At 31.1% G+C, this 25,626-nt stretch overlaps 4 protein-coding genes across 13 annotated transcripts in view; 2 read left to right on the forward strand and 2 right to left on the reverse strand.

Moving 5' to 3' along the window:
- Nucleotides 1–354: 354 nt before the first annotated feature.
- LOC126846398 (FAST kinase domain-containing protein 1, mitochondrial) lies at nt 355–5,415 on the reverse strand. Of its 3 annotated transcripts, XM_050585758.1 has the most exons (12): nt 5,243–5,415; nt 4,941–5,037; nt 4,074–4,825; nt 3,721–4,007; nt 2,984–3,345; nt 2,577–2,898; nt 2,312–2,463; nt 2,004–2,246; nt 1,341–1,491; nt 1,148–1,271; nt 899–1,070; nt 355–824 (listed from the first exon to the last, which is right to left on the reverse strand). In XM_050585758.1, exons 3-12 carry the CDS (start codon nt 4,819–4,821, stop codon nt 617–619), a joined length of 2,769 nt encoding a protein of 922 aa, XP_050441715.1. In that variant the 5' UTR covers nt 4,822–4,825; nt 4,941–5,037; nt 5,243–5,415; the 3' UTR covers nt 355–616. The 3 variants fall into 3 exon arrangements, with proteins under 3 accessions (XP_050441715.1, XP_050441716.1, XP_050441714.1); XM_050585759.1 differs by lacking the exons at nt 4,941–5,037; nt 5,243–5,415 and adding an exon at nt 5,060–5,231; XM_050585757.1 differs by lacking the exon at nt 4,941–5,037 and having other exon boundaries at nt 356–824.
- Nucleotides 5,416–5,615: 200 nt separating this feature from the next.
- LOC126846350 (ADP-ribosylation factor GTPase-activating protein 2) lies at nt 5,616–9,443 on the forward strand. Its single transcript, XM_050585679.1, has 11 exons — nt 5,616–5,925; nt 6,706–6,897; nt 7,026–7,157; nt 7,250–7,399; nt 7,470–7,586; nt 7,707–7,862; nt 7,939–8,069; nt 8,132–8,278; nt 8,341–8,659; nt 8,734–8,937; nt 9,104–9,443. Exons 1-11 carry the CDS (start codon nt 5,851–5,853, stop codon nt 9,122–9,124), a joined length of 1,644 nt encoding a protein of 547 aa, XP_050441636.1. The 5' UTR covers nt 5,616–5,850; the 3' UTR covers nt 9,125–9,443.
- A 622-nt stretch (nt 9,444–10,065) lies between these two features.
- LOC126846528 (uncharacterized) lies at nt 10,066–12,609 on the forward strand. 4 transcript variants are annotated; one of them, XM_050586022.1, is made up of 4 exons: nt 10,066–10,188; nt 10,570–11,199; nt 11,274–11,706; nt 11,775–12,609. In XM_050586022.1, the coding sequence occupies exons 2-4, from the start codon at nt 10,618–10,620 to the stop codon at nt 12,002–12,004; spliced, it is 1,245 nt and encodes a 414-aa protein (XP_050441979.1). In that variant the 5' UTR covers nt 10,066–10,188; nt 10,570–10,617; the 3' UTR covers nt 12,005–12,609. The 4 variants fall into 4 exon arrangements, with proteins under 4 accessions (XP_050441979.1, XP_050441977.1, XP_050441978.1 ...); XM_050586020.1 differs by lacking the exon at nt 10,066–10,188 and adding an exon at nt 10,197–10,459; XM_050586021.1 differs by lacking the exon at nt 10,066–10,188 and adding an exon at nt 10,197–10,447.
- A 1,145-nt stretch (nt 12,610–13,754) lies between these two features.
- LOC126846061 (transcriptional enhancer factor TEF-1) overlaps nt 13,755–25,626 on the reverse strand; it is a 48,977-nt gene continuing 37,105 nt past the window's right edge. For 2 of the 5 annotated variants that reach the window (XM_050585168.1, XM_050585167.1), the window contains 8 exons: nt 17,603–17,733; nt 17,154–17,312; nt 16,548–16,585; nt 16,266–16,473; nt 15,901–15,963; nt 15,648–15,814; nt 15,322–15,556; nt 13,759–15,250 (listed from right to left, as the gene is read on the reverse strand). In XM_050585168.1, the coding sequence (XP_050441125.1) occupies nt 15,137–15,250; nt 15,322–15,556; nt 15,648–15,814; nt 15,901–15,963; nt 16,266–16,473; nt 16,548–16,585; nt 17,154–17,312; nt 17,603–17,733 (1,115 nt within the window). In that variant the 3' untranslated portion in view covers nt 13,759–15,136. Of the gene's footprint in view, nt 15,251–15,321; nt 15,557–15,647; nt 15,815–15,900; nt 15,964–16,265; nt 16,474–16,547; nt 16,586–17,153; nt 17,313–17,602; nt 17,734–25,626 lie in introns of all 5 variants that reach the window. The other 3 variants (XM_050585165.1, XM_050585169.1, XM_050585166.1) reach the window with 3 other exon arrangements.

Consider the following 25,626-nt stretch of genomic DNA (forward strand, 5'->3'; position numbering starts at 1 on the left):
CATAACATACAATTATTTACTGTATTCAGAATAAAATTCTACCTTAAAATAATCTGTTGTGACTGTCACTATTTTCGGAACCAGAGATAAAAAAAAAGGTTTATGTATTTTATTCTTTGGAAAGATTAATTTGAAGCTGGATATAATTTTACGAGAAAACTAACCATATATTGTGTATACAATTGAAATTTGTTTGTACACAGCGTGAACATTTAGGTTGTCTTTGTAGTTTTTTAATATCATAAAATGGTTTTAGTTAAAACACTATACACACATATTGTAGATTTGTATCTATTATATATTTTATCTTTATAGATTACAAAAATACTATGTGACATTTGATTCATTTAATAACAAAACAAACAAATGTATATTATATCAACAGCTAACAATAACAGGCATGGTTATTTTACTTAAATATACTGAGTGTGTTACACTCCCATATAAAATTATAATAATTTTTTAATAATTACTAACACATCATTAAGAAGAGAGCTTAAAACAATTATATTTCTATTGATTCAAGATGTCTGGTAGGAACTATTTAAAAAAGAAATATAACTAAAAATCAAATAGCATCATCTGCAATATCATTAGTTAATTTAATCAAAATAGTCTATTTCTCCTTAGGCCAAATTAAATTTCTAAGGTATGACATTTTAGCATCTGGTTCAGACATAAACATTGAGTTCCATATGTTCTTTTTAATCCAGATAACTTTGTAACCGAGTATTTCTAAATGCCTTTTTTTCATCATGAAGTATCCTCTTAACTCATTGTCATTTTTTCGTAAATCATTTTCATTTAACAGCATCAAAGCTAACCTAAAATGTTTTAATTAAGAAGAATACAAATATATGTACTTCAACCGCCAACACGCTTAAATTTCAAAACTCACTTATTGTTGTTAGTTGCCTCACTGGAAACATCGTCTGTTTTCAGATTTATTTCAAAGTCTAACTTGTAACTATATGGAGAATACGAATTTGTTCTTATAAAACCATTGTTTTTTATCAAATGCTTTAATCTTTGTTCAACATCTGAATAAAAAGATGATGTATTCCTAGACACTAAACAATTCCAAGATTATATAAATGTATACTTCAAAATTTGAAATACAGAAGCTATAAAATATTGAGAAACCCACCTAAAGATTGTATTTCTTCACAATACTTTGTATGGAACCAGGGAACTTCAAGTTCAGGATAATCTAGACACACAGCTCTATTTAGTACCATTAGAAGTTGTCTTACTTTCTGAGGAAACACTGCCTAAATTAAATGAATAAAAAAAAAATAATTCTATAATTTATGGCATCGAAAATAAATTAAATTAAATACCTTGGCATAACAGTTATTTAATTCATCATCTAATCTTTCTAAAAATTCAACACTAAATAAATAGTTTGTAATAGATGAAGGCAAGGTGTGAAAATAACACAGAGCCAATGAAGCCTTCATGAAATTGAGCCCAGACATTTTATGTTTATCCCTGAAATCAAATATTAATTATTAATCCAATTTATATATAAATATAGGCTCGAAGCATTCAACAACAAATATTAGAATATAAATTATGTTAAGGTTTTTTATTTTTTATATTATAATTCAGGAGTCAGAATATTACATGGTATTTCCGGTTCATCCTCCCAAATTTGTGATTTAAAGATAAAAAATAAACAACTCTGAAATTCTTGTCGCATGGGATATAAACTACTTATGTCATGTTATCATAATAAAAAATTGATACTACCGCATTTCGAAAAAAAAAAAATGCTTTTTTGTAGGGAGTTTTGTTAGGAGTATTTAAAAATTAAGTACAATTTTATAAGTATAATGCTTTTTGAAATACAGCATAAAGTTATTGTAAGCTCAATATGGGACAACATGGATAAATGCATGAATCTCAATATTTGTATACACAATAAGCATAATTATTATTTTCAAAATTTTTTTTTGAAGTAGCCCTGTACACATTTTATACTTATACTATTACTTAGCTACCTATTTATTATTTCAGCTCCATATGGAAGAAATTCTAAAAACTTTTCATCATGAACTCCAAGTGTATAAAAAAGAGTCAATAGTTTTTCAACATTATCGGCTAAAATATACTTGTGATTATTTAAACAATATTCTGCACATGAATTCATTAATTCACGGTCATACCAATCAGAAATAGACAAATTATATGTAAGTTCTCTTACAGAACGTGATGAAAAATCATTGGAAGTGAACTTTTTGAACCTGCAAGATAATATTTAAATGTGTATTAAAAAATATGTTTGATACATGGGTAACGGTTTACTTGCTTATCGAGTAACTTATAAAAAAGTTCAGGATCACCAACATTGTATCTATTATTGTATCCTCGAAACATAGCATTTAATTGATTAATATTTAAATCATCGTTCTGACTAAGTAATTCTAGTGATCGTTTATTTAATGCTGTACCCAATCTAACCTATAAAATAATTAACAATTTAATATTATTGTATACTTTTTAGTGACCAATAATATTGTGTTTTTACAAAGAACCTTGGTTTCTAAATAAAAAAATAATTATACTACACTTACATATTGATCTAAAAATTTGGGCAGTAAGCATTTTTTTTTCCGAATAAATAATGCTGTATGAAGACCTCGGCTAACTATATAGCAATCATATACATTGTATTGTCCCAGATTATTGAGAACATTTCTAACAAATTTTTCTGGAATTTCATTTCCAATTATCTCATTAGGGTAGCTAACGAAAAATGCAAAAATTTTACTGAACCTAGATGGAACATGAGCAGATAGTCCTTTTTCTAACTCATTGTTCAACCACAAAATCATTTGATTTTCAAAAGCATAATGTCTATATGTTCCAGCCATATTGTTATTAAAATGCATGTACCTACAAAACATTTTTTGAAAATCTTAGACATTTAAAAATAATAAATTTAATTGATGGTTGATAATAGCATACATTTATTTGTTACCTGTTGCATAATCTTAATAGCTTGTGAGGTTCTCGGAGAGTAGGTTCGCCAGTTTGTAAGCAATTAAGGACACTAGACCAATATGCATGGCAAATTTTTGTATCAGATGTTTTTAAATTCCTGATAATATTAAACAATGGCCCTACACACGCTTGGGCGAAAACATTATTTTCTAATAAAAATTGCTTTCTTAATAACGCCTCAATTTTTTTTCGACGCACTGGTGTTGCTGATGGAACTATGCAAGATAATAGGCGCAGAAGAGTGATATCAATTTCAGCCTCAGATTTGGACAGCCAGTTTGTTGTTACTTTATGGATTTCATCAAATAACTCGTATGGTTCCAACTGTTTTAAAATAACCTGAAACATATGAACACAACTACTATAAGAATAATATTACTCTTTTGTCAAATATTATTTAGTTGTTTGTTTATTGAGTAAAATTATATTTATAAATTTAATAATGTAAATATTTTCCATTAATGTGATACCGCAATATGATTATGTTTACCTTAAATACAGCGATAGACTAACCAGGGGAGTTTGGAAAATGGATATAATGGACTAATGACAATTCTTCTCAGGTAAATTAGGATATAGAAACCACTTCTGCTTGTTTAAATTACATTTAAATGTAAAAAAAAATATAATATATAGTTGTGAATGTTACTGTTTTTATGATCTAACCACATTTATTACAATAAGATTAAGTAAATACAAAGTTTTATACTTTACCATTTGTAGTTGAATCAAGTCATAAAGAGCTATGTTTTTAATGGCACCACATAGCTGTAGTAACAAAGTTCTAATGAGATAGATATTTTGATTAGACCAGTAAGGGCTGTTCAATAGTCTTAATGACTTTACGGTACATTTTATTTTGTCATCTTCTTGTGAATCATTCAGTAAAATTTCTTTTACTTTTTCAGCATAAATATCCATTATGGATTTATTTAAAAACCATTGTAAATTGTACAAACATATTGATAAATGTCTTAAATCTTCATACGAATCGCATTTGTCTAAATTAAATCAACACATAAATAAACATGCTATTGAAATTATTATTATATATTTTGATTACTCACAAAGTTTTTTTAAAATGATTGGCCAAATATCTTTGAGCATAAACACACTTGATAAATCTCTACGGCTAACGATGGCTACTGTGTACCTTGATAATATGCAAGTATTTATTTCTTCAACAGGAGTTGATATTAATACATTTTTAAGTCTATGAATAAGTTTTTCATAAGTTTGAAAATATGTTTCTACTCCTAATTTGTACAAACACAATACGCAGTATGATAAACATTGATTGTTCATTTGTTCATAATTTTCTTCTAGTAAATTTAATATTTTTATAAATTCAGGATTAGTCAATATATTTTCAAAATTTTCCTTAGAACTCAATTCTGAACAATTTAAGTTCTTTTCGTACATATAAACTCGAAAATATATAATTTGAAGTTCCCTGATCATAGCTAATGCCATTGAAATATTTTTCCAATTAAGTTGTTCTTCGTTAATACGAATTAAATCAAATATTTCTTGCACAGAATTACTTTCACATATTTTTGCTATTAATGGATCATCTTCCTCGGGTAATATTAATGATTTTATATTTCTTTTAAATTCAACTTCTTCGGTATCACTATCACTATCATCTTTAAAAGACTGAAAACAATATCTCCTATACACATGTTGACATGGAAATGTTAGCTTCAGTGGGTTACTTCTTCCATAGAATTTACAACTTGTATATTTGTATCTTGCCAATTGAAAACACCTACCAATATAGCTTAAATTGAAACCAATGTGTTTATAAAATGACATTTCCCTGAAAAAAGGATGACTTATTAATTTATTGCTAAATTTATGATGTTCCTACTATAAGAAATAACTTAGTTATTAAAGTGTAAGCCGTAATTATAAATGTATAATTTAAACTGTACCTCGTCAAGACAAAGAAGCTTCTTTAAACAAATAAAATTATGAAATGTGTAACTAAACAGAATTCTACATTATGGTTTATCTCTATACCAAATAGTCCTATAAACAAAAATGAGCTTACTGCGTCTACAAAATTATCCAATATACATAGTTCAAAATGCAATTTTCAAAAGTCATTCTTCTGTATTAATAATAGGTAGATAAAATGTGTTGTGTATGTCTGTGATTGAGAGAATTTTTTTTAAATTCTAAGTGTTTTACACAAACCAACCAACACACGTTATTTGCATAGTTTTACACTCACGTTTTTAAAAATTATTTGCAGGTTTCCAAATTCATATTTGATTTTTAAACTTAGAAAACAATTTTTGACCGAGAAAACCCGAAAAGAAGATACATTTTAAATTTCATTAGTTGTGCAATGAACAATGTTAAGCAGGTATTGTTTCAAAACAAATGGTTTTATTTTCAAAATTTGCCGACTTCAGATAAGAATGATAGGAGTTCAAAACATAGATATCCGTATATTATAGAATATAGATATTGAATGGGAGCAGGTGGACCACCGGCATAAAATAAAATTTCCTAGTATATAATTTTCGATGACATCATTATGGTCAACGTCATCTTGTGTCATGCAATTGACGGGGTATTTTCTTATCAACAATAGCATACTGCCTACTGCAAAATGTGTATTGCCTTGTTAATTAATTTTTAAGTTTTACGAATAGTTTACCCATTATTATATAGTTCTTAATAATTCTTCGCTATATATCGGCATTCATTTTTTACCATTTTTTAAGTACAATTTTCCAATCAAAATTTCGAAAGAGCCGTGTGTACCTCTCTATTCTTTGTTGCTTTGAGCGATTTTTGTCTTGTTTTCGTTGATTTTTTAACCAGAAGGTCAGTATGTCTGAAACGAAAGTCACTAGTGAAGATATAGAGTTGGCATTCCAAAGGCTCAGAGCCATGCCAGGAAATAAGGTAAAAAAAAAAACAATGTTTTAATAAATAATATTCACCAAATTAAGAGACAAGAAACCTATAATTCCTATTCAATTAGGCTTATATTTTAGGAGGGCAAGTCCATTCTAGGTGCACTAAGTAACAAATTTAAACTTATTGGCATATTAAAAAATCATTTAGAGGTTGACAAAGATATATCTTTATTGGGTGGCCATAATCTGATAAAGGTTTGGAAAAGAAACTTTGTGCCACAGCATATGAGTTAATATTTTTTTTTGGTCAAACTTATTGATCGATCTACTGTTGCACTAAGGAATCTGATAACAGATTTAAATTCCTCAGATTCTCTTCAAGCAGAAGCTTTTCTACTCTTTAAATTTTAGACTTTAAATTGTTCGGTAATCAATTTTATTAAAAATAAACAAACTTAAATAAAAAACAAAAGGAAAAAGGAGGAAGTCATCTTCTAGAAATGTTTAGTTGAGGAATTCTAATTTGTTTTCAGATTCCTTAACATATTAGTAGGTACAAACAAAAACATGTAGGTAAAAATTCCAGTGTTGTGATTTGGACAGACAGAGACAGGAAATAACGGGTACGCAGTAGCCAGTGCACTTAAGATTTTATGCTAAAGTTGAATTCAACTTAGTATGATTGGCGCTAAACACATTAGACATAGCCAACAAGGGGAGCTGTAGAAGTGATACTTCCGGAAGCAAATTTTTCAATTACGACTTTGTAATCAATATGGTTTGAAACAAAATTCAATATTGCCTAACTCCTGGCTTTATTTTCTAGACTTGCTTTGACTGTGATGCCAAAAATCCAACATGGTCCAGCATCACGTATGGTGTGTTTATTTGCTTAGATTGTTCTGCTGTACATAGGAGTATGGGTGTTCATTTGACGTTTGTTAGATCAACACAGCTGGATACAAATTGGACATGGCTTCAACTAAGACAAATGCAACTAGGTGGCAACGTAAATGCTGTGAGTATAATATTTTATAAGATGTTTTAATTTAAATTAAATAATTGCAAGTTAAGTTCCAATAACAACAATAATAATAATAATAATTTATAATTACAATTACAATTAGCTACATTGTATATTTTCAGACTTCATTCTTTAGACAACATAACTGTATGTCTAAAGATGCCCAACAAAAGTATAATTCTAGAGCTGCTCAATTATATAGAGATAAATTATTGCAAAGTGCTAGACAGGCAATGAAAGTTCATGGAACTAAAGTATGTAAAACTTAGTACTATAAATAAATTCATATTATTTTTCAAATTTTAAGTCATTTATCTGTCTCTAAAGTATGAATCTTTTTATTTAGCTGTTTTTGGACCAATCACATATCCACGAGACAGTTGAACCCAAGCATGTTGATTTCTTTGAACAACATACTACTAGTGCTAAGGTTGCTTCATTCAATACAGATAATACTTTTGGTGACAAGTTTGTACCCTTTTTGGATGAAAAACAAGTAATAATTTGTGTTACTTGAAACTCAGTTAAAATTTCATGGTCTTTTATATTTATAATTGTGTTAACAGAATAATGGAGATGTATCACATATGAGAGAACCCAAAGTTCTTTCTAATGTTGAGCAAAAGTCAATTGATCAGAAGTCTTTGTTAGGGGGCCGACAAGCACATAGTAAAAAATCTGGTGTAAGTATTTTAATTTTGAAAAAACTAAATAGCCTATATTTAAATTATGTTAATAGTAAAATACTAAATTTCTTTGTTAAAAAAAAATATTTATATTTATTGTTTTTTATTTTATTTTAGTTAGGAGGTAAACGATTAGGATTAGGTGGTCAAAAAATCCATGCCAATTTTGCTGACATTGAGAAAGAAGCTGAAATGGCAGACAAACTAAAATTTAACAAACCTAAAAAAACAGAAATTGTGGAAAAAGTGAACGATGAAGATCAAGAAACTCAGGTATAAAATTAAATATTAATTTTATATTATGATTATACCTAATATCTATTAATTTAAATATATTTATGATCGATAGATGTCGTCAATGCGACTGGCTTATCAAGATTTGAGTATTAAAAAAAATAAAGAAGAAGAAAAACTAAAACAGATTGATCCTAAAAAAGCGGCCCAACTTGAACGATTGGGCATGGGAAGTACATCAAAAAAGTAAGAGCAATTCTAAGCAAACTTAAAAATATATGGCTAATAATAAATATATTTCCAAACAGTGTCGTTAGCCATTCGGCCTTAAATGATATGATGACATTAGATAAAGAAGAAAAAAAACAGACGTCATTAGACGCAATTACTAATGAAGATAAATTTTACGATTGTTTTGAAGAAGCAAAAGCAGAAGTGTTACAAATGATCAGCAAGTATGGACCCCCCTACAGTAACAATGTTTTTTACTTAGTAATTATATTAATTATGCCTACAGAAATCATCAGCTTTCGAATGATAACTTTTTTGACTTTGACGATTTTAAAAGAAGTGCAAAAACTACTACAACAGCACCCAAAGTTTATGTTATTAAAAACGATTGGGACAATGTTAAACCGGCAAAAAAAGTTACCAAAGAACCAGAGGTTGATAGTTGGGACAATACTGAATCATCCGGAAGGAGAACTAGTAGAAACAATAGGATGAGAAATGCGGCTCCTGCTTCTACTCCTACAGAAAACAATGAAGCCTCAAAAAAGTTTGGTGGAGCTAAATCAATATCTTCTGCCCAATATTTCGGCAACAGTCAAACTTCAGTAAGTCATCATTACTGACTAAAAAATTATTTAACTTCAAATGCATACATTGTAATTAAAAATTTCAATTTTAGACCGAGAGTTCAAATTTGTCACGTTTTGAAGGGAGCAATAGTATTTCATCAGCTCAATTATTCGGCAGAGAAGAAACAACAGGAATAGATTCATCTTATCAAACACCAGATTTAGATGAAGTTAAAGAAAGCGTTAAACAAGGAGTTACAAAAGTAGCTGGGAAATTGTCATCTTTAGCTAATGGTGTGATGTCTTCTTTCCAGGTATAACTTTATTGTTTGTTGATTTATAATTGTGAACCAAGTTGGAGGTGTATTACCTTAAAGTTTTAAGACTCTTTGTATTAAAAATTGTATCAATTACAATAATTATAAATTTAAAAAAAAAGGATTTTTCAGTTGTATTATTATATATATATTTTTTTTACAGGAAAAATATGGTGGATATTAATACTACAATAACCACTCAATGAATAATTCGGCTGTTACATATAATTTCCAATGAGTTACAGATTATTATTATGACATTTATACACTGCGTATTATATATTTTGTAAAAATATGTATATTTTTAAATTATATACATAGAAATAAATATACATAATTATTTTAAATAAAATATTCCAGTAATAAAAAAACATGAAGGTTTATTTTAACTCATTTAATTGTTTTCATTTACACTAATGTACATTCTAAATATCATTGTAATTAATATTTTGTTTGCCAACTTTTTTATATCATTAAATGTTGATATCATATGAAGTTTTGAATTAGAACAAATAGTATTTTTTTTAAACAATAATACAAAATAAAACTAATGAATTTTACTATATATATATATAAAAAAAGTATAAATATCAGGATATTATTATAATATTTAATTAATATTTTTAATTATTTATTAAAGGGCCTCTACAGTCTATGTATTGTGGAAACTAACTCCGAATTTTAACCTAAATCTGCAACGTGTAATCTGACAAAAGTTCTGAAAACAAATAATATACATACTAGCCTAATGCATCAATCCAACTAAAATTTTAATTTTATTGTACAAATTATTTAAATAAACAATAATTGCAGTTTTTCAAAACAAGAGTACGAAGAATTTAAATGTTTTTGCAAAATGTACATATGAGTGTATTCTTAGGAACAGTATGTTTATTGGAAACATGTTTTTAAGCAAAAATAAGGCCTATAAGGTTTACAAAAGTTGAAATATCAAAATAGATGCCCTTTTGCTGTATTATTGTAAGAGTTAACAAATTTTAGCTTAATTTATTGAAAAATTGCATAATATATAAAGATAGAGGTCCTTATCTTGTTCATTTCCCCATGATAAGCTAATCTATTATCACGGACTATATTTTTTATCTATGCTAAATTGTAAAATAAATTAAAAATCATTAAACACGAACAAAAATATCATTATTTTTTGTAATTGTCCAATTATTCTATTCATATTAAATAATATTCATAATAGAATATATCTTCTAAGGCCGTGGTTATTATTTATTCGTAAGTAACTGTAACGTACCAACGATAAGACGTGATAACAGTTGTCAGTTAAAAAAAACGAAAATATTGTTTAAAATAATTTATTTAGTATTGACAATGCTGTTTAGACTTCTCACTTCAGTGTTCGCTCTATTAACATTTAAGAAAGGAAACCCTAAAATTGAAATACGAAATATTCGACTTTGTTATTAGTAATTCTGGATCTTCACACTAGTAAATTCATTGAACTAACGGATTTTTATAATAAAAAAAACATTTGGTAAACTGTAAAGTAAAATACTATCAATTTACACACATTCTTTTTCATAAAAAGTTTTTAACTAATTTTAAAACTGGACTAGAAAATAAATGCATACATTTTTTTTTTAAATTTCATTGCAGTGTAACGAACCAAATGTACCCGTCACAGTAGGTTTGTAAAACGCTAAAATGTCTGAGTTTGAATACACGGAATCAAGTGGAAATGACTCTAGTAGTGACGAAGACATACCTATAATTCCAATTAAAGGCAAAATAGATAACACGGCAAAAATATCAAAGGAATTACATTTATGTTATTCAAACTTATTCATTGATTGCTTTAACGTATTGGACACCTTTGTTAAAAGTCGAGTACTGACGTATTCTTCATTTTTGAACACATTTATTTCTACAAATTTTCATCATATATATGCTAAACGTAAAGGTAACCAAAAAAATCTATTTATTTCACCACATCATTACATCATGATAGCTCAAGAATCATTGGCTGCTGCATCGAAATTTTTACGATCAAAATGTAAAGACGTACGCATTGGAGCCGTATATCTGTTGTACACAATATACAAAACACAGCCATTAAAACAATACCAACTAAACGTGAAAATGAAACCCATTGATTATAAAGCAACAATAGAATTAGTCAAACAATGTACAAATGAAGGATTATTGTACCCTGCCTTTTGCTTTTACGAACTTGATTACAAACGAAAAATAACAATAACAGTCAGCACTATAAGTCCTTGCTTAGAAGTAAATAATAATCCAACTTTTTAAAATTTAAACAAAGTCGTAACATTAAAGTAACAATTTAAATATTTTTCTAGGCTAGTTACCCAAGAAAGTCTGTGAGAAAATTAATGGGACGAACTGCTGAAAAGTATTTTAATCTTGAGTACGAAGAGCGTGCAGAGTTAGATTTTGGGAAACTACAATTGATGGAAAGCCAATTACGTACTGAGTCATCATACATAAAAAAATTGGAACAATTGGTTTTAGGTACTGAAACAATACACGAATACAAGTCTGATCTTACTCGTTCACTAGAGGCTATTAAAGTCTCAAAAAAATGTAATACTACAGTTAAAGAAGATGACTTAGAATTATGTTCTAAAATTAAACGGTATAAAAATAAAAAAAATGTAGCTTTCCCGGGCAAAAATGAAGATGTACTCGAAGACATGATTACTACAGCACAATTACAAACAGAAACATCGGCCAGCTGCAGTCGTAAAGAGAATACAAAACATTTGAGAAAAAGTAATAGAAATATTCTTAATTTTTTTCACCTTTGATAATACTGTTGTGATGTAAACATTTTGTTTTAGGAAGAAAAATTGGCGGAATTGAAAAAACTAAAACCACGCTACAAAACCTAAAATCTGAACCTAGCGCATTGACAGCTTTATCTGACTTAAGCGACTCGAGCTCTAGTACAGAATCTGAGATGTCACAATGCAGCATGGATAGCCTGGAAAACCAAAAGAATGATGATCTTATTCGGCGTGTATTGGAAGCAAGTGATAGCGATGAAGCCAATCACAGCAGTCAAATCTAAATTTAAGTTCTATATATTTTTTATTGATGTTTTGTTCATTTTGTTAAGTTTAAAAAATCTTAAAAATGTATAATTACCAGCTTCCTCGATAGTTACCATAGTATTATTTCCAATAACATCAGCTAATTTTTAGAATAATTGTTTAGCCTATTTGAAAGTCTCGATTTTAATCACCATTCCTTTAAACTATAAATTTTCTTAACCATTGTAAAATTAAAATCGTTTGATAACTAGTAACTACTGAACTGATTCCTACGTTTAATTCCTTGAATAAAAGTTTTTGACAGAATGTTAGAAGAACTAAGTTTTCTGAAGTAAAGAGAATTAGTTGATACAAGCGGATAGGCGAAATATTTTGTTACTAGGAAAATACATAAAAATCGAGCCAAAACTATACTTATAAGTACACATGACCAACTCATGGGAGACTTCGTTTTATAGTCACACCATAATTTATGTATTTCTTTGAAATACTTTTATTATGCACATACCATGTATAATACATTTTTTTAAATCTAAATTTAAATAAAAAAATGTAATTTGTTTTGTCGAGTCTCAAAAAAAGTAATCAATATTGAAATAAATATAAAAAGTGTAATTTCTGTAAACGTACATTTTCAAAAATATGTTAAAAAATATAAAATGTTATTTGCTATTGTTATTTTCAGTTTTTCTTTATCATTCTATTTGTTTTGAATCAAGGGAAATATTTAAAATTATTATCTATTAGTAGCATTGAGCATAATCAATGTTAGTAGGTATGACGTGTGTATATTTTCACACATTCAGTAGCTGATAATTAAAATAAAAATAAAAACATTTAACAGAGAAAAGGTCTTTTGAAAATAGATTTTCCCTGTATCCAGGTAGGCGGGTGGCCCTATCCGCTTAGTGCATGCCATAGAGTAATAATATATCGCACTCACCGCATTGTACCGTAACAGGTGCATGACAATCACTCAATTTGGGTAAATTGGTAAAATGTATTTGATATTATTTGCATTTCGGAGTCTGAGAAATACTTTTATTAAACACTGTGAGGTTAAACTTCAGAAATATATCATAGGCCAGAAAATTCAATATATGTTTTTTTCAAATTCTAATGGTAGGTTTACCACATCAGTTCAACAAACATTTGTTTGTATATTAAGTGTAAGTATTAAAGCGGTTAAAATAATTTCATTCAAGCAACAGCTGAAGGAAGTTATGTAAACAACTTCATGAAACAATTTGTGCAACAAGTCTTAAATATTCAGGTAAAAAAGAGCCTGGGTTGTTACATTTTTTTTGAACATTTGACTACAATATGACTGAAATCATTAGCTACAATCTTTGCAAAGATAACAAGATTTGATAAATATTTTTAATAATGATCGTTTTTAATATCATGTCTTATAAAACAAAAGAAAATCAGAAAATATTTATACTTTTTGGTTTTTGAGGAGAGAATTTACTGAATTTCAAAAGACATGAAATATTATTCAATAATTGATCGAGGTCCAATGGACGAATAATTGTTAAAATTTACATTTATTATAAGAAAGTAGTAATGTAGTTTTGATTGAGCAAGATAGATAAAGGTTACAGGTAATCAAGACGAGGCTATCAAAAAAATAAATAATTTTTTTATTCATTTCAAAAAAAAAGTGTACAAAGGCAATTCAGGAGACGTTTGTACACCACACACATTTTGACTATATGAACACAAAAAAAAATTATTTGCAATTTTTTTGAGACAAAAGAATCGATGTTCGAAAAAAAAAGGTTCAACTTAAAATTAAAATATATAAATAAAATATAAAATATACAAAATAATATTATTAAAACGTTTATAACATTGCACATTAACATAAAATAATATGCTTAAATAAATCATCAAGAATACTGATAATAGCTGTCAACAGTAAACCAGTAATAATTCTATTATGACAATGTAACATAGAACTGAATTCATATACATTAAATCTATACATCTATTTATTATGTAAATATTGATTTGATGTTAAGTAGAAATTTTCAATTTGCTTTCACTGGACTTCATAGTTTATACAATAATATATTGAGAAGAAATTTCGGATTGGTAACAATTTAATAAAATTATTTTTATAGTACCCAAGTAAGTAAATGATGGTAAAGTTGTATGCTTTTATAAATATTATCAATCATATCAAAAAGAAAAAAATATAAATAAAATAAAAATATACCTCAAACGTCCGTTTCTAAATAAAATTTGAAAAAAAATAAAACAAGTAATGGTATTATTGTTATTTTTGTTATTATTATATTGTAGTCAATTTCAAACCGACTGTTTGAGAAAAATTCCAGAGATCAAATGAAATCATTTCTAAGTATAATATAATTTTACAGTGAAATAAAACTAAAAAATATATATCGGGAACAAAACGACAAAAAAAAAAAAAGTTAAACTACATAAATATAAATTTTCTACAAACGTTAAATGTTAAAATGTTTTACATATTTCTTTTCGTTTTATTTTAAGTTTTAAAAATAATATAATATATTTTTATTATATACAAATTAATCTACATAATTAAAAATTACAATTATAATTGTATATACATATATAACCAATTGCAACAGGATTCAGTCGACCTAGTTTTTAAAGAAAAAATAATTTTATTTTATTTTAAATGTTAAAAAACCTAGCCTCTTGTTTATACTTAATGATGTCCTGGTCTGTTTGGATTTAATGCACTACCATCTACTACTCTATAATAATAATAATTATATAAGATCAAATAAAATGTTTCATTTTATAATTTATAAAAAAAAAAATAAAACTAATGTAAAACAAAAATTGGTAAAAATCAAAAAGGCGATAAAGTAAAGTAAAAATAATACACAATAATAATAATAATAATAATCAATAATGATGTCCAATACATATAAGAACGTATGTCAGATTGCATAACTTAAAGGGGGAAATGGTTAATATTATTTCTAGGTAAACATTACCTATGTGCAATAATAGTATTTGTTTTTGGTATTCAGATGTCAAAAACTACTAGTATTAAACTTTGTTAATTGATAGGTCGTTTGACGAACAAGAAGGATCGACTGAAACCGAGCACCGTCATTCGACGCGACCGACAGTAAAATATTATACAATATTTAGTCTTTGACGAGTCTATACATATGATGTTGTGCGCCATGTTCAGACGTAGACACTTCGAAGACGTAAGCGATGCAAAGTAAAGTCTCTTGGGTCTCTCGGTTGGTAACCACCTATGAAGAAAAAAAATAACAATTGAAAATATAACTATTCTGAGTAGACAACAAAATGACTCATCCATTACTTGTAGTATAGTGAAGTTTTCCAGCACAGAGTTCATCATGTATTTTTCGGGCAAATGTTTGAGCTTGTGTATGAAATTAATCATGTATTCGCACATGGGCGACCTGTGTATGCGGTAAACAAACCGCCCGTTCTCAAACCGAGCATATTCCGTCTCAACCTTTTCTACAACTTGTTTACCAAACGAGCATACTTTGGTCGAACATGTTATGGTCATGTTTTCAGAACTCTCGTACCTATAAAACGTATTTTTTTTAAAAAATAACTCAAAATGAGACAAGTCCATAACTCCTATGCCTCGTTTACAAATCATGACTATTAACTTACTGGCTAGTGACGCCGTAAAAGGCACCAGCTTCATCGTGAATGTTTGAATTGAGATCAGCCCAGAATTTGACGAGGAAGAATGCGTTTTGAGGGCCTTTGTCGTACAATTCCTTCAGACCACCTTTTTTCTCTGGAAATTTATCGTAGATCTGCCTAACATCCACAGACTATAACAAAAAAAAAAACGCCGACAAATTAGGAACAACAATTTCATTTCACAGTGGTGTTGTAGTTGAGGAACAGTACTACTTACTTCTAGCAGAGGATCGGAATAGCCGACGGGTCCTCCGATGTGTACAAATAAATGCTTTTGGTACTGTAAAAAAAAAAAACAATTTAGCAAGGTAACTTAAGTTGCTTCATTAGTGCATTCTAAGATTATTATCGTACAATTAGTAATACCAGCTAGCAAATTAATATATATTCAGAAGGTATTACCTAAGAGTTAAATAATCTTTCATTAGATTTCGATGGCATTTAAGTGCAATACCAAGGCCTCTATTATTACAAATTAGTTCACACTTTTCTTGTCTAGAAACTATTCAGATACGTCGACAAACAAGTGACGCTACAAACGCTACTAGTTGTCTTAAATTATTTATTATTTTTCACGCTTACGATTTCGGGTTCGCGTTGGTGTTCCATGAACGCGGAAAACTCTACCAGGCGCAACTTGTGAGTGGCTATGGCTCGGCCGTCCCAAGGTGGCACGCTGGGCGGTTGGATTTCCGACGACACTGTCGTGGACGGAGGTGGCTTAAGACCGGTCGACCCAGCACCACCACCGCCGCCGCCAGCCGGATATCCTTGGGCGAACGGTTTGACACTGTCAACACAAACATCCAGAAGGTTAGCGAAATGTTTTCTTAGTAAAAAAATACCACGCTGTGTTATACTTACTCTTGCGACGTGCCCGGTTGCAGTCCCGGCTGCCAGAACTGTAACAGAAAAAAAAAAAACACTAGTTCAATCACAGTTCACACACACTCACGATAGTAGTCGTCGCCGGGTAAAAGCTCCGTAGCGGATATTGAAAAGCTCTCAACTATCTACAGTATACCATGATTATTTTAATTTTAAACAAACAATACAAAATGTATTTTTAAATACTCCAATTGAAGTGGTGAGCCACGACGAGTACTGGTGACAATTTTTTGAGCTTTTGATAATCAACAATTTGCCAATGAACTAGTGGCAATCGTTCGCGAGAAGAGACATTGAAAAAAATCATTTTTCATTTTGTTCCCGTGTAAAAATCACCTATCCCTTTCTCGGCGGTACTCACCGATTTTCAATTGAAATACCTACCCATCTCTCTATATTTTGTGTGTATATAATTTATAAGGTATATGTCGATACAGCACACAAGTAGAAAAAGCGACGACGAGGCCATTGCGTATAGAATAATGTAAACAATATTTAACTATTATTATTTAAGAAAAAAAAAGTAAAAAGTTAAGAGGTAGCGTGCGTTGGGAGCGTCGTGTAGCGTTTTGGTATACTCACCGGCGGGGGCGGCGCGCCGGGCGGATAAGAAGCCAGGCTGGCCAGTCCTTTGGTGTGTATGGCTGCGACGGTAGCTGAGGCCGACACGATCTGAGCGCTGGACATGGCCGACATGGTCTGCAACGCTTTCTCCTTGGCCGCGTGCTCGGTGGGCACCACCTACAGCCCCACAACACACGTTACACTCTACCTCTAACACACACTTGTACAACAGCAGTAACAGTAATGGTAATAGTAGTATACGGGTAGAAAATCAAGAAGAGAAAAAAAAAACTAAAAAGAAAAAAGCTAAAACCGTTTGTTAAACGGTTTTTGCGGAAATACAAAGAGCCGTCGGGGCAGCTCGAAAAAAATTAATAACCAACACAACGACAACGTGTATGGGGGCAGAGGTAAGGAATAGGAAACGGACTATGTGGGCGGTGGTGGTACAGGAGAGGGACACTCACCACTTTGAGTTTGGCTTGTATCTCGCGCAACTTCCGACGAGCCAACACTTGAATGTGAGAGCTGACTTGTTTCCGCGTCCGTGTCTTGCCAGTCCGCAGTTTTATGTATCTGGCTATCAGTTCGTTACGTCCTGTAAACACAAAAAACCGACCACAACTATTAGATACGGTATTTTTACTACTTCGAAATCGTGTTTGAACTCAAACCCAATGAAAATATAACTGGGTTGATTATGATGTTTAAGCCTAGAAACTGTTGTTCAGTATTTACCACCCAAAAATATTGTTTTTACAGACTCGACTGGGTCAGGCTTTATGAAATCCATCGTTTTTCTGAGGAGGGAGAAGCGACTTTATGATGATTTCCTTTTTTTTTTTTTTTAGCTAGTTTTAAAACCGATTTAAGGATTTTTTTTAAAAAAAGAAGGGGTTCGTTCCATACAAATTAAACGACATTCTAGTTTTGTTCCTTTACACAAAAAATATATTTTGTTTCGCATACGTTCCGAAATTTTGAACGAGTTCCATGAACACGTTTTTTTCGAGCACCAGTTACATACCATCTGTTTGGATTTTTGGAAACAAAATTAATTTTCTACCAACATCGAAAATGCTTGACGGACTAGTCGTGTACAAATATAATAGTACATACTAACTCAAGTATAAACTCTTGCCCGGTTTAGCTAGCCAAAAATATGCACATAATCGATCCAGATGGTCAGACCACCAGTCTCAAATCTCAAAAAATCTGGCGAACATATTTTTTACTATTGTTCGTTTGTTTATTTAATGCAGCATATTTTGCCCTATGCTTAAGGGTCATGCACTACAAACCGATCACTGGCCAATTCTAATAATTGCAAGCCCCAATCTGATTTGATCATACTCTATACGTTGGCTATTGCGTACATGAATATATATATAGTACATATAACGTTGCAACACATTGGGGCGTTTCGTCACAACCGCAAAAAAAGGCAAATAATAATAATAAAACGAAATTACTGTCATTACGATAAAATGATGTATAATTGTGTTATTATTAATTAGAAGAGATAAACCCGAACGATTTAATCGATAGCAATAGTACAGACATTATACGTCTTCGATGCCGAGTGCTGGACCATATCGCCGTTTAATTATCATAATGATATCAAAGTTAAAAACAAATTACCCAATATTTTGTCACTATATAAATACTATCATTATATTATAATAGTATACTACTATACCGAAGCAACCGCAACGAAACGCTAAAAAAACTTGCGTCTTACAACAAAAACGTTTAATTGTAACATTATCAGATATAGACATTGTGACTACATTAATACATTGGTTACTTATAAACTTTAAACGTATAATATAATCTTTGAAAAAACATTTATAATGTAAATTACTACGTCCACCAGCAAGTATAAAAGAGAGATAAGAGGAGGACTGATATTTTATTTGTTTCCATTATGAGATTCAATTGTTTGATTATTAATTATTATTATTAGTTTATACAACAGAACAGTATTATTATTAGAGTATTCAGCGATCCAACCCGTATTGTAACATATAATTCGATTTAAGAAGAGAGGAAATTTATTTGTTAAACGCTTACCCAATAGATTAAATAAATAATATTAACCTCAACCCTTTATGAAAGAACACACAGCGCATACGTCCCTGTGTAACGAATACATTTAACGCAACTGATACTTATTGATTTTCGTGCCATTGATACTTTGATTGCTCATTCCACCGCATCCGGGACACTTATAAGTACGCTCAAAATCGTGTATCGACAAGTTAAGACGTGTGCCGACAGTTGGTAACAACACTATTAAGTATCAGATTACAACGAAAGGCTTTAAATATAATATAATATGTACGTCGAAAAAATTATGGAGACCAAAATGTAAGTATGAAAAAGGGGGTGTTTTTTTTTTGTCAACGTTGTTTTTATGTTACCTATCCGCACCACTTTTACTCATATACGTGTGACTTAACGAGGATCCGCGTTCTAGGTCCGTTTTTGAGCGAACTCTCGGCGGATTCGTTTAAATTATCCGAGGAAAAAAACCGAGTGTGGTTAGCGCTGCTAATGCATTACACGTTACAAGAGCAAATCGCGATTTAAGATCTCTATGTGCGGTTAAGGCAACGCGGAAAATCGGGTCAAACCGAAAGTAAAAACGCGAAACGGCCGCCGCAACGATCCGTAATTATAAAAATGGAATACATTAGACACAGAGACTGTATCAGCTGCTGTACACCACGGTAGTGCACTGTGGAAAAAACACAACCAAAGTCTGTGTATTTCTCATCTATTGCTGCTGCGTGGGACACACAGGTATCCAGAGGTACATCCCGCGTGTACTAGAGAGGCGGTCACGGCGGTTTACGGGTTGACACAATACATACACTCTGTGTGTCATCGTTCTTGCATTATATATATATATATATATATTTTTTTTTTACCATTTTACTCGTTATTATTACATAACCGCCCCGGCTGCCGTCCAGCGTGCACAGACCGAGTTTTCAATAGTAAGTACATACGCGCGCGGTTATTATTATCATTATTATATTACTAGACTAGTACTACTACAAAAACGGTGGTACACGTCATCGCATCATCATCACGGTCGTCGTCGACCGTCGTAGCCATTATAATAAATATAATAATATGGTCGACTCCGCCACCGTTAACCGAAAGGTGAACGTTCCGGCAGCGACTGCTAAAGAGTGTGTGCGAGCGCGTGCAAGTGTACCTCCTGTATGGCTGTACAATAAAAACACATTATATATACTTCAGTACAGTGCTTCGTTTCACACACACACACACACACACACACACACACGGTGTCTTCTGCCCTTTATTTCCAAAATGCCCCCCCTCCCCTCGGAAACGGTACGGATGATTTTGTTTTTGTTTTTTTTTTCTGTCGAGTGTAATGTTTGTACGACAGAGTTGATGTCTCTCAATATTATTTATGTAAATGAAAGCGCGTTATGAGCACTGAAAACCGCTAACCCAGGCACACCTCAACTATATTATTACTACGACGACGACGGCGATGTATACACAGTATAGAGAAGAAGGTCGGCCGAGTAGAAAATAAACATACATAATAATATTATGTTTGCTTTATTTACAGTGCATTCGACCGACCTTAAACCAGTAAACGAAGTGTAAACGACATAATCTCCGAGACGATGATAAAACGGTTGTTATCGTCGTCTGGATATAGCAACAACGCGCTTAGCAGCCGTCGCCAATAATTACATTTTTATTAGTTATTGGTTATAATTTACAAACGGCATTTTCGATTTTAATACAACTACTGATTAGATTTTAGTCAAACTACTGATGTTATCACGAAGATGCCGTCTGAATATTTTTAATTGGCGGTGAAAAAAAAAATTAATAGATTGGATCTATTAGCTCAAATATTATATATACCGTTTGAATAACCATCGTGAAAATTTCTTACTGTAATACATACACAAAATATGTATTATACAAACTTATTGTATATGCATATTTTATTATATATTATAACCTAAGGAGATTCCAAACTTAACCGTTTTTCATGCTAAAAAGGCTTATTTTCATTCCAAGATAAGGATTTTTAAAGCCGGTTTGGATTCCTCATCTTGACTTCTTAAGACCCTACAAACAACTTTTAACAATTTTGGACTTACTACGCTTGTCAACATTTGATTTTAAAAATGTTTCTTTAAAGTTATTTAACAGATTATTACGCTTCTTCAGATTCATAAATGGAAAAAGTTGTTTATAGGATCCAAAGTATACGAGTACTAAGATGTTCAAAACAGTTCTCATTATCAAAATCGCATAATGGAATGAAAATTGACATTTTTTTTTATATTAAACTTTCGCTACAATTCAAAGAAAAATAACTTTAAAAGTTTTATAAATAAAAAAACTTTATTTTTCACCATAAAATCAGTCGGTATACCTAAAATGGCTACATCAATTATTGTTAAATATTGCCTATCCTTTGCCCTTTAATAGCTATTTCGTATTCCCATATATTGCTAAAATTGTCATTAAATATTAACGCATAATGGACATCACACGTTTATCACGAATAAAGGCTTTTAAAAAATATAATTTAATTTCAAGATGAATTGTAAAAAAGTGCACAATTTTTGTTATGTTAAGATAACAAAATAATTTGTTTTTTGCATTGAATGCATTAATTGTGTTATCTATTTGGGTTCAGTTTATGTATTAATATAATTAAAACACTATGCCCTAAAGGCATTATTATTCTATTACATTTAAGTAAATAAATTGAATTCCGGTTGAAACGAGGAAAAAATGCAAATAATAATTTATTTTGTTTTTGAAAGTTTTTTAAATGCTATCATTACGGCCAGTGACTAATATTAGATATTATATTTTTATTAGGCAGTTTTCGCTGGTACCTAGTAGACTTTTTTTACAACCGGAAACCACTCGTTACAATAATCTGAGGCTGTTGATAAATGTTATCGATACGTAACGGCGATATCGTTAAAATAATAATTTGTTTTTTGCACAACTCCTTTAGGGGCTAAAATAATAATTGTATTCGCAGAAAATATCAATGTTTTCATCGTTCCCAAATATATAAAAATAATTTATTTGTATACAACGAAAAAAAAAAAAGGCGTACTTGTTGATATATATTATATAAATATATCTTTTCCGGAGAAGAAAAACAAAACGAAATGATATCTGGTAGTTCTTATTATTTAATATTTGTTTTTTCAACAAAAACACGACCACGGAGAAATCATCACCGGAAGGTTGTTTATTATTATTACATTTTTTTTTTAGGGGTAGAAACAAAAGCGTACATAGGCGTTGCGGTACATGGGGTCCTGCTTTTCCCGAGACATATAATATCGTTTATTAAAGTGGTACTTTAATAATACAAATAAAAAACATCTCGAGCATTTATATTGCAAAATATTTAGGGCGAGCGAGGGACAAAAAAAATATATTAATATGAAAAATAAAAGAGAGTATCGTGGGATTACCATTGTTTATAATATACTGTAAGCGTCGACATGTGTATTGGCGGTGGTTGAGGTCCAAAATACCATACCGCCGTCCGTCCAATCTCTTTGTTGATCGAACGACTGCTTATTATTTTATTAATTAAATATAAACTCGAGGAATGCGGAAAAATACATTTTATTTCATCTAAGGAAAATAGCCAAATCTGCTACAACAACAACAAGTTAATAAATCGTCTAGCGAAATATTTAAAAATTAAAAAGAAAAAAAGGAAATGATAACAAAATTTTGGTTACCCTTATTTTCCTGTACTCCACGTTGATTCTGATAGCGGTAGCGTATTCTATGTTGTAAAAGATTAATTTGTTTCGGGAAAGAGTACTCTGTCGCATACATTTGTGTAAAGTATCGTTTAAATCAATCAGCTTAGCGTTCTATTAGGGGGGCCGTGGACGTGGTAGACATTTAGACAATGACGAGGACCAGTAGTAAGACGAAATTTGAAGTTATACTGGATGAAGCAATCAGCTCATACAGGGATGTAACTTCAGGGGTTTGGTGCAGTTTTATTTGCCACCGACGAGGGTATACACAATAGGATAAAAGAGAGGTGGTTGTGATACCGCAACGAGAGCAGAAAATCGCTCAAACAGTTTTGTGTGTGTGTGTGTATGAGAGTAAAAAGAGGCGAACGCGAAGATTACGGTGTTAATGGTGCGGCGGTGAAGCTCAAGATTCTATAAGCGAACGCAAAGGGGAAGGGAAGGGCGGTTAAAGGAGTAGGCGCAGCGGCGGCGGTGGCGGTCTCGACCGAGATGGCCTCTTATGTCTTTCTTTCATTTCTTATTACACTCCGAGCGAGGCGCTCGCCGAAGTCAAGGGTGAATTATAGCGGCACCCCGACGACCGTGTGTATATACACACTAATTGCACATTCTTGGCATAGTTCGCGTCCATCGTCTCCTCTTCTCCCCCGCTCGTATCCTTTTCATCCGTTATAAGCGCAGATCCCTTTCTCTTTCACTCCAACAGTATATACCATACACACACACACACACAGTCATGTATATATAGGTATACATAGTTCTTCACCCGCCCCAGCTAGGGGCCTCATCGCTGTCATTCGCCGACGCAGCGAAACAACCCCTTTGACCCGTATATAACCTACCCGCTCTATCCAGCCAGAGTTTACAGCGGCAGCTCTTACCCCACACCGCCGTCCTTGCGGGAAGCGCACGGTCATTTTCCCTACACACAAATCGGCGAAACATTCGACCTACCCCCCTGTTGCCGCCAACCAAACAAGGGTTTTCCCGTTCCCTGCACACACCCATTCCGAGAACTTCAAGCGTATCAACACAAAATTAAATTTATTGCGATGTGTTTATTAAATTTCTCTCTCTCTCTCTCTCTCTCTATATATATAACAAAATATATAAATAGTATATACCTATAGCATATACAAAAAAATATGAAATTAAAAAATCGCTTTAACAGTTTTCCACGACCGGGCATGAATAACGTTGGTACCGAGAACCGACAAAAGCAAGCAAAAAAAAAAAAAACTTATTACGAGACATGTAAAACGTCTGTAACTATGATTTTTTTTTGTACATTTACCAACAAATTTACTTAGGCGCTCCGCACCGATGGATAATGAAATTCAGTTTAAAGTGAAGGCCCCCTCCCCAAATTCGGGGACGATCTAGTGGTATCAGCAATTTCACTCTCCGATGAATACATAAGTTAAACTTTTGGCTACCCTCCACGTGACCCCTTTTAACAAACATCTGCGTTAGGGAACCCTCCCAATTCTTTTTTTTTATTGAATCTGTTTGTTGGATTTTCATGAACAATTATTATTATTATTATTATTATTATTACTAGACACCCTAATCGGTGCAAAGACACCGCTATAAAAGTGTATACAACGTTCTATTATGGTGCCTGGTGGCGATCGAGGTCTATGGCCGGAGAGGGTGAAAAATCTTTTCGCGCAGTCGAGTGGCAATGACATTATTTAAGGTTTTAAGTTTTCGGTGGCCAAATGAGTTTTGACTAGAGACAAGACAAAAGGGTGGTAAACTTACGCAGAAGACAAAAGCTTTGGAGAGTCGAAGAAATTTACAGAATTGCCGCCATGTTAACGGGCTAGCAATAAATTTACCAAAAGAGGGTCCGAAAAGTTTGGCGGTGGTACAAAAGAGAAATGTATAAGAAAATAATAACAGGTGTGCGTTTATATAATGCAATTCAAAATCTTCTTGCTGAAATCTTTTAGCGGCGCAGAAGGATTTTTAAATTATTGTTTTACAAACTGTATATGTTAATATTTATTATGCATGTGTGAAAACAACGTTCTCAAACGTTTCTATACATTTTTTCCACGGCAATAGCAAACATTTATACTTTGTACATCCAATGTTGATTCTATTTTTGAGCGATGAAACCAACAAGTACATTTAACCACATTAACACACACAAAAAAGACTAAATAAATAAATAAACCAATATTAAATACACGAGCGTAATTTGTGTGTATACAACAACATTTAATAAATGTAAAAACATATTTTAGGTTTTAAAAATATGCTGTTTCTTTCTCTATAGCTCTTCAATTTTGTTTTATTCCAGTGCTAATCGTTTTACTGTATAACGCCCGCAGTTTTATATAGAAGCTATAATAAATCCAACTAATAAATACAAAATGAGATAGTGTCCAGAATAAGAAACGCGTTCACTAAATATGTTTAATTATTCAGAAAAGCTAAATTCTCAAAATATACATCTTTTTACCGGTTTTGTATGCAAACCCGGCTATAAATATATACATTTTGGATTTGGGCATTTACAAAAACCGTTCTAACGGTTGTCCAACACTGAATGATCAACACAATGAATGATATTATCTAGTAGTTATTACAAAGTTATATGTACACATCATTTTACATATGTATTATAATTTTGATACTAATAAAATAATGATGATATTTAACTTTACCCA

This window comes from Adelges cooleyi, unplaced genomic scaffold (genome assembly GCF_023614345.1).
Source record: "Adelges cooleyi isolate 19-005CV unplaced genomic scaffold, UGA_ACOO_1.1 ACOO_flye_CR_arks_rails_tigmint_CR_PRNA_9, whole genome shotgun sequence".
Classification (NCBI taxonomy): domain Eukaryota; kingdom Metazoa; phylum Arthropoda; class Insecta; order Hemiptera; family Adelgidae; genus Adelges; species Adelges cooleyi.